The sequence below is a fragment of the Hemibagrus wyckioides genome, linkage group LG29 (genome assembly GCF_019097595.1).
Source record: "Hemibagrus wyckioides isolate EC202008001 linkage group LG29, SWU_Hwy_1.0, whole genome shotgun sequence".
Classification (NCBI taxonomy): domain Eukaryota; kingdom Metazoa; phylum Chordata; class Actinopteri; order Siluriformes; family Bagridae; genus Hemibagrus; species Hemibagrus wyckioides.
In genome coordinates, this window is record NC_080738.1 from 4,362,337 (window position 1) to 4,371,601 (window position 9,265).

Sequence of the window (9,265 nt, forward strand, 5' to 3'; positions counted from 1 at the left end):
TGATGTATTACCTGTCTTTTGTTCACACTGGTTTTCTAATATTGCCACATTAAACCATTTAAACATTTAAATAATGATTTGGTTTTAATCTTTTGGACTGGATGTGCCACCACAATGGATATCAGGTGCATGAAAATACACCTAAGTCCAGACTATGCATTAATTTTAGGGGTTTTGAAGTTAAAGAAACATTACAGTAAATATCAAATACCACTCAGTTTTACATTGTACAATAACCAACAAATTGACCTTACTGTGTTATACTGTACATTATCCACAGTCTTATCTTTGACACAGTCATGGCTTTTGAATTTCTGTGCAATCAAACATTTTCTGTGAAGGTTTGTCTATTTCTGCCTTTTTCACCGCTGTTTATTTGGAGTAGAATTGCATACTGTGTATTTAACTTGTTCACCAGGTGGCATAGTGAATCTATTGCAATTCTAGTTGTATTTAGAGATTTTTACATGGTTAAAGTTAAAATGATTTAGATGGAATCATTTGAATAGTTAAAGTCTACTGTATTTGGAGTATATGGCAGACACCTGAACATATAAGTGGTTCACTGCTTTCACTGTTAGGGCAACACAGAAATGACTAAAGTATAAAGTGACTCCATGGTACTCCTTGTAAAATTTATTAAACAGATTTGTTAACATCCAAACCTGATGAGAATTTATGTATTTTAACAGGACCAGTTGTTGAACAACACTTAAAAGTAACCTTGAACAGTAAATGTGGTAAAACATCAGAAAAACCAGCATAAAATATATAAACAACATTTGGTTTTGGCTCTGGCTCGTAACTACACTGTCATTTCATCAAGAACTGTCGAGTATCTCACACCCTATGAAAGGATTGTCCATGTGATATGGCTATTTCCATAATGTTTTTGAAGTCATCAAATGTTGTCAGGTGAGCAACTGGAAATGGAATTGTGCGACTACATTCACTTACAGTTGGAAAACAAATGGTATGATGTGTCACAATCATGGTAGAATTTCACAGATATTATGAAGTCCTTCTTCTCACATGGTAGAACAGGTTTGTGGGCCTGTCCTGTCATCCACTGCATGATTCTGGCAACAGTCACTTCCTGTAGAGCTTCACTACTTTCCTGGTCACTCCGGCCACCTTGTTCTTAAATAAAAGGTGGGTGTTAGTGTGAACTGAGAAAAAGAAAAATAGATTAATAGATCAGTAACTGCATATATCAGCTCGAACATACCACAATCTTCAATCTCTTGTAGGAAGTCTTGGAAAAAGTTCATGATGTTTACTTCTTTATTGTACTTCACAGAGCCCTTCTCACTGAAGTCAGGTTGACATTTTTCCAGGACAAAGGCTGCATCCACCTTAAAACAAACATGAAACACAAAGAGTGCAGATCTACAACACTACATTGTTTGCACTAAATAAAATTTTATGGGGGACCACCTAACAAAGGCAAATGTATATACCCTATCATCTTCCCCTGGAACAAACAGTGACAGACAAAGGTCTGGGTGTGTCTTCATAACTGTCAGCAGGTCATACAGCTGCAGGCCTTTTCTCAGCTGGTCAAGCATGGGGACAACTCTCATGGCTGAGTGCAGTACAATAGCCCTGAACACAAAAGGTTTGAAAAAGTAGTAGTTTTGTGAAAGGTACTGTACTCACAAACAATTTCTGTGCAATGGTGTGATTGAAATTATTAGAAAAAAGCTGTAATTATTTGTTTAACCATGACTTTACTCCAGACAGTTTTCCTTTAAAACTACCTGATTATGAGTTCTTTTTTTCCCCACAGACACTCTTCCAGTGGATCCACAGTTTATGATGTCATCAATAAGCTCGTTAATACTCTCATCAGTTGCTCTGTTTACCTGAAAGCATAAATTAAACAGATTGGTCTCATCACACAAATTGTCAGTTAAAGATGTTTCCTGTTAAAGTCACAACTGTTGACTGTTATTCAATTTATCACCATCCTGTTATCCCTGAAACAGTTTCATGCAATATTATACAGATAAATAGGCAAAACACCAGCAAGTAACAGCAATCATCCCTGTCGAGGTTTAATATATGTACAAGTACATTTTAAAGTAAACAGTATAGTGTTTAGTCAGATTTCAGCAAAGTAATTACCTTCATAATAAGCTGTGACAATTCCAAATCTGTGACATCGGTGGTAGACACCTGTATGCTGTCTGAATTACCAGAACAAAGGTACCTAAAGCACCATTCACACATGAAGTTGGGTAGAGGTCCACCTTGTGCCATACTAGCCGCTATAACTTCTCCTGCAGTCCTAAATATCAGGAGAATAAAGAATATTGCGTTTCAGTTGAGAACTTTGCAATGAATATAATTATATACAACAGACGTGGACAACAGAATGCACCTGAAGTAGTTGTGATCCAGGCGGTTAAGACAGTACAGCAGATTCTTCCCTTTCTTGTCAGTGCTGCCCAGGAAAAGTTTCTGTTCAATCTCAGCAAGCATTTCTGAATATCAAAAATATATTAAACTGAAAATCTGTCTCTACCAAAAAATGACAGCTTCCAAAATTACAGTGACATGCAGCTGTACCTGTTAGAAATTCTTTACTGAGAGCACCAGTGTCAATGCCGCTTTCCCCAAAAAAGAAACTTTCAGTCTGAATTTAGGGGAGGATTTTTTTTGCCGTTGCCACTGTTGCATTCCTCTACTGAAGATGTCACTTTGAGACACAAAAAGGGAAAATGTGTTGCTTTCATCCACTTGGCAACTGATCCAGTTCAAGATATCTTCTGAACTTTAAATTGAAAATATATATAAAAAATATAAGTTGATGTTTTACTGAAGGGTAAAAATATTAGACCTTAACAATAATAATAATGTGAAAATGAAGCTATGCAAACACACATCATTTTGTAGTTATTTGGTTCATTTTTTTTCTGGAAGCAGTGGAGATTGTGGAGACTGATGGTAACAGGGAGAGTAGGTTTTACCTTTGAAAGGAATTCATTGCTTCACTTAAAATGCTGCCATTGCCTTCCTGGTCTGCTGTCCTATAGAGATATAAGTGTTACAAAATAATAATTAATAAGCAAACACAGCCTGAGTTAAAATGCAACTCTAAAATAGTTTACTATTTTTAGTCCACATACCGTAATCCACAGTCAGATGCATGAGTCTCAGTTACATCAATGTCGAATGCACCTCTGCACACAGGACACTCGGCAGTCTAAAAATAATAACTTAATATATTATACTAGACTAGCAATGTTGGTTAATATAAAGATACATACATAGAGAAATCTCACCAGCTCTGCCTGGTTTTCTGGGCACACTGGTGGCAAATGGTCCTGGGTGAAGGCTTCCTAGTAATAAAACACAAAACAGTAAGAAATAACTTCACTGTTTTACTCACAGCAAATTGTACTCAAAATCTGACACCCAAAGATTTAACATACATCCTCAGAAGTGCTGCACAGATCTATATTCTCCTTCCTGCAGCTCTTGATGTGTACTGGAAGAGCCTGAAGTGGAACCATCTTTCTGCAGATGGTGCATGAGGCTTTGGGCATGTTTTCAAATTCTTTTGCTTCTGCTGGTAATGGAGTGGTGTCAATTTGCTCTTGTAAAGGAGCTATGTACAGTGTACACTTTCCATTTCCACTCACTCCTTTTAGCTGCTGCCCATTGTATCCATTTGAGTCAGGAGGAATAACAGCCAATTTGTGTTGCCCACCCCCACCTAGAAATGGAAAACAGCAGTAGTAACAATGGGAACATTTCAATTAGAAAGAGTTGCTGCTTTAGAGTAAGTGTATACAAAAGCAATACATACCTGTGGATTTGTGTAGCAACCAGCCACCAAAGATACTTTTAAGTCTTGGATATGTGTTCCAAAGCAAATCTGTCAACTTGTGTAACACAGTAACATTTCACATGAGGTTACTGGTTCAATGTAATAAATAGAATGTATGAATTAACACATTTCATCATACATACACATTTCAACAAAACTTAACTGTAGTGATGCCCAAGTCATATCTGTTTAACAAAATAAATAAACAAATAAAACATACCTCAATGTGTGATGTTTACTGTTAGTGAATGTTTTCCAAGTCCAGCCAGTACAAGCTGGAGCTCCTCATCTCCTTTGGGTGTCTTTGGACGTTTATCAAGCAGAAAAAAGTTAACTAAAAAACTCTTTTGTGGTTGTGCATAAGGTGCAAAACGTCTTTTGCCTTTGGCCTCTTTGTGGAAAAGTCCAGGAAATGATCTAAAATATAAAATGTCTGTTTACCCATCAAGAAGGACAACTATGATACAGTTTTGATACATTTTCAGTTGCTTACATCAGAATTGAGTTAACGATAAAAGGAACACTATGTTTTGCATCCCAAGTACACACATACCTAGCCATTTCTTGATGCACTGACTGTCCAAAGCCACTGCTCTGGGGCCTCGTTACTACTTGTCCTGTCTGTTGAGGGGACTCTCTTTGGGCTCCCGGGCCCTCAGGAGACTGACTTGTATTTCCCTGTCTGACTGGCCTGACATTCCCTGACGAACTTAGCCTGCTGTTCAACATCGACACAAGACTGTGTGCCGTGTTTAAAATATCCGCTAACTGAACCTGATACAGAAAGAAACTGATAAAGTTGTGTGCCTTAAAACTAAAAACATACTAAAGTCAGAAGTAGGTTATCATCAATGTCGTTAAGTCACCGTAAAGCACTGCTCTGGCCCACAATATAGTGCTTCAGCTCTTCAGTTCTTCAGCTTTAGCTCTGTACCACTGCACATTGCATGTCATGGTGGATTGCATGCCCATGCTGAACTGAATAGATTCATGCTGAACCTCAGCTCAGAACTGAAGATATGTACTCACATGGTGACAAATTGAAAATATTATATCCTGATTGATTCTTATCTGCAGTTTGCTGAACATCTCCTTTCAGTGGGAGACATCAGTGGAGTTCAGACGACTTCAGATTTTGTGACATGTGCCCGATTGGAAATAGTCTGGACCCTCCTGGAATTTCAGGGTGGGCTCTAGAGTAATGAAATATCCACAATAATCATCTAATGGTGTTGCCTCAGTCACGCATATTTCATGATAGAAGCACAAAAAGTTTATGGGAACTTGTGTTTGTTTAGGCAAGGCATCGGACTACTGTGTCATTTGCTCCATGTTGGAATGTGATGCTGACAAAAGCCTAATTAAAATGGTAAATCTTTGTATTAAATACATACAACAAAATCTATGTAAAGTTGGATTACTTATCAAGGGTTACAGTGTTACACACATGTACACATAAAAGCACACACTAACAATTGCAGTTAAGTGTAAATTGTTATGCACATGTATTTGGACAAACTGTACAAATATTTAGATTTTTTCCTGTCTGCAATAGATTCTCTCATATTGCTAATTTATTACTTTTTTATACTTGTAGGTGCAGTGTGACCGATGGACAGTGTGACCGATGGACAGTGTGACTGATGGACTGTGTGACTGATGGACAGTGTGACCGATGGACTGTGTGACCGATGGACAGTGTGACTGATGGACAGTGTGACCGATGGACAGTGTGACCGATGGACAGTGTGACCGATGGACAGTGTGACTGATGGACAGTGTGACTGATGGACAGTGTGACTGATGGACAGTGTGACTGATGGACTGTGTGACTGATGGACAGTGTGACCGATGGACTGTGTGACTGATGGACAGTGTGACTGATGGACAGTGTGACTGATGGACTGTGTGACCGATGGACAGTGTGACTGATGGACAGTGTGACCGATGGGCAGTGTGACCGATGGACAGTGTGACTGATGGACTGTGTGACTGATGGACAGTGTGACCGATGGACTGTGTGACCGATGGACAGTGTGACTGATGGACTGTGTGACTGATGGACAGTGTGACCGATGGACAGTGTGACTGATGGACTGTGTGACCGATGGACAGTGTGACCGATGGACAGTGTGACCGATGGACTGTGTGACTGATGGACAGTGTGACCGATGGACAGTGTGACCGATGGACAGTGTGACCGATGGACAGTGTGACTGATGGACAGTGTGACTGATGGACAGTGTGACAGATGGGCAGTGTGACTGATGGACACACTTTCACTGTGCATATTTTGATCCTAAGGATCAGTTTGATTTGACTGATTTCATTTGTACAAAGTGTTTGTGAAACACGTTTTCTTTTTCTTTTTGGTTAATCTACAACTAAATATTTGGGTTCCAGTTGTAATTTTGTGTGGTCAGTTTGTCCAGTTCCACCACAAAATAACTTTTGGTTCATTTATTCGGTCTCTATTCTCACTTCACAGTGGGGGGCCATGCATTTCACACCTAGGCCTTCACTGGTGTCCTTCCTGAATTAATCCACCTCTATACCATCATTATGACGCCACCATGAGCGTCGCTAGGCCATTTTCTACTCAGCCCTCCTAAAATTCTGCGATTCTCCATAAACTCTACACAAATTGGTGATCTCCTCAGTCCCCTTTAAACTTCATATGGAAACAGCAGCAGACTTCGGCTCTTCCCCGACTTTCATCGTGTTCTTCAATCTGCAGACCGTGGCATCACAGAGTGAGGATCAGAGGACGTGTGTGTGTGTGTGTGTGTGTGTGTGTGTGTCTGTGTGTGAGTGTGAAATCAGGAAGTATTGTTTAATACTCAAATGTTATACGCATCTATGCAATACAGTGGAATGCTACAATACGTTTACCATCCTACCCTGTTAGTCAAACCTTTATTTTATTTATTTATTTGTTTATTTATTTATTTTTTACTATTATACCCTCAAATGAAAATTCTAGAATCGCCCCTGGACGCCACGGCAATAAATACTAATCACCCATTAAATAACAAAGTAAAAAAGACATTAGTCTACAGTATTTCACACCTCAAAAGGAATAGTCCATTTTATTACAGTTACTTTTTTCAAAAAAGACATTCTAGATGAATTATGCAGCAAACTGCAATCTCCAGAGGACGCAGCATCCGAAATGAGACGCAGTGAATATAGATACAATGTTTATGGGCGGGTCGCTGCCTCTGACTACTCCAACTATCCAATCAAAAGACGGGAAATTGCTGATGTAATTGTATGCCTGCTGGATGGCCCCAGTGACGCCAACTCGAAATCTGATTGGTTAAGGTAACAATTTCATTAACACTTATTTTAAGTTCCGGACGCCTGCACTATTGATTCTGAAGGCCTTAAGGCAGATTTCTTTCACCCTGGCAACACATGATGTCATCCACTAGCTGAAATATGATTGGATAAATACTCTTATCATAAATATACACTACTGGAAGCAGCGCAACTGAGAGAAACGCTATGAAATGTAGATAATAGACTATTGGGAATAATTTAATACACATTCATGGAAAAATATATTAAATATATTAAAATGCAAGTCAGTGATTCAGATCACTGCTGTTTAGTCCAGCAGAGAAGGACTTACTGACCCTGCCGGTCCACCACTGTCACTTCACCCCATAAAACTGTGCTACCCTGACGTGGGGTAGGATTTCTTTATGTAGTGCACTTCAGTTCAAAACTCCCCGTTTATATGGCTAGGATTTTCTGATAAAGTAGGAAAAACCGATGGTTCTAACTATCATTTTGCGCTCCGGTAGGAAAATCTGATAATGTAGGATAAACTGTTAGAACACCGGACATCCTCTCCCCCCACCCCCAAGTGTACATCGTCACACTAGCAGACAAACACTGCACACGGCAATGGCCGTGTTCCAATTACACCACCATGGTGTTTAAAGTGCACTACACACTGTATATATGGAAACCATTTACTGCACTATTTAGGGCACTTGCATATAGGGTAGGAAGATATTTCAGATTCAGCCATTGAAAGAGACTGACGCACTCAATTCTCGAAAGTGAAAGTATGGAGACTGTTCAGGTTGCCAGTTACGTATTATTCAGGATCTAGTAATAAAATCTAGTAATGCGTTTTTATTTGGTTTGTATTTTTTTTTAAAAAAAAGGAGAGAGAAATGTTTAATCTTTATGATAATAATGCCGGGAGAATATATAAACTTGACAAGGGAACAAAAAACAAGCTACTTTTTTAGAGATGGAGGAAAAGACCAGGAAAATGGATGGATAAATGAATACACGTCGTTAATTGATAAGCTCATTGTGAAATGGCTAGAAAGACTAATTGGAAGGATAATTAGCTAGGGAAACGGGTGAAACATGGGAGATGATCCAGTGAAGACTGAGAGTGAGGAAAAGTGATGATGGAATGAATAAAATGATGGAATGAAGATCAGCAGTTTGCAGATATAAACTAAAGGCTTACCAGAAGAGGCAAAAATTACAAAAAGTAATGCTTTCTTAAACTGTGGATGGCCATGGTTGTGTCACTGTCAGTATCAGTGCAGACACTGCATTGTTCTTTGTGCTTCTGTTTTCATGCAATTGACAAGAACACCATTTTAGAGGGAGGTTTAGTGTTTTGTATGAATTCAACAGTGTGTAACTGAATATCACACGAGACGAAGGAGAAACTGATTTTTTTTTGACACGCATCACGTGTCCTCTTTATTGCCATACCTCCAAGTTTACTCAACTACAGCAGTTTCTTATGTTACCAAAAGTCACATGAATAAATTCTTTAAAAAAAGAATGATCTCCTTTTCTTTTTTTAGTTGCTGTATGTGGGCACAAGTCCTTTTTCAACTGCAATTTGTTGCCCGCCTGTGCATTCCTTCCTGTGGGAGAGTTTAAAGCAGACGTTCTTTATGGGAGTTTTGATGTAACTGGCAACCCACTTCCTCTTCGCACCAACGCGCCCTGGCAGGGTAAGTAAAGAGAAAAGGGCGTTTGTATTCTTTATTTTAGCGATGTACTGAAATACTGCCTTATGTGCTGTTTTCTACCGTACAAAGAGATTGTATTCAGGACAGAAGCTGTAACCTGGAAAGTTAAAATAAATAGATTAAAGATGGTTAGCGTGACATTGCCAGATCTTGTTTAGGCCCAGGGGCGTCGCTGGGGCTATTCATTCGGGGCTTTTTGCCCCCGGAGTGTAGAGGAATTAAGTAAATGTTGTTCGGTTTAGTTGAGCGCTGTTGCCGTTTACTGTACGCGATTTTGACAGACATCTCTCCACACACACACACACACACACACACACACACACACACACAGGCCAAAATACCGCGAGAGTGTGCGCTGGAATATGGGCTAGAACTGCTCTCGCGATACTTTAATGTCCTACAACTTTAATGTTCA

General features: G+C 39.3%; 1 protein-coding gene across 5 annotated transcripts; it reads right to left on the bottom strand.

Annotated features, from left to right (window-relative positions):
- Window positions 1-731: 731 nt before the first annotated feature.
- Window positions 732-5,370, bottom strand: LOC131349009 (uncharacterized). Of its 5 annotated transcripts, XM_058384317.1 has the most exons (9): window positions 4,389-5,370; window positions 4,056-4,252; window positions 3,815-3,890; window positions 3,438-3,721; window positions 3,288-3,344; window positions 3,132-3,208; window positions 1,461-1,605; window positions 1,229-1,355; window positions 732-1,140 (listed from the first exon to the last, which is right to left on the bottom strand). In XM_058384317.1, exons 4-9 carry the CDS (start codon window positions 3,549-3,551, stop codon window positions 950-952), a joined length of 711 nt encoding a protein of 236 aa, XP_058240300.1. In that variant the 5' UTR covers window positions 3,552-3,721; window positions 3,815-3,890; window positions 4,056-4,252; window positions 4,389-5,370; the 3' UTR covers window positions 732-949. The 5 variants fall into 5 exon arrangements, 3 of the variants coding, with proteins under 3 accessions (XP_058240300.1, XP_058240301.1, XP_058240302.1); XM_058384318.1 differs by lacking the exon at window positions 4,389-5,370 and having other exon boundaries at window positions 4,056-4,374; XR_009204016.1 differs by lacking the exons at window positions 732-1,140; window positions 3,438-3,721; window positions 3,815-3,890; window positions 4,056-4,252; window positions 4,389-5,370 and adding exons at window positions 1,761-1,865; window positions 2,128-2,290; window positions 2,384-2,486; window positions 2,572-2,701; window positions 2,973-3,032 and having other exon boundaries at window positions 1,235-1,605.
- Window positions 5,371-9,265: the final 3,895 nt, after the last annotated feature.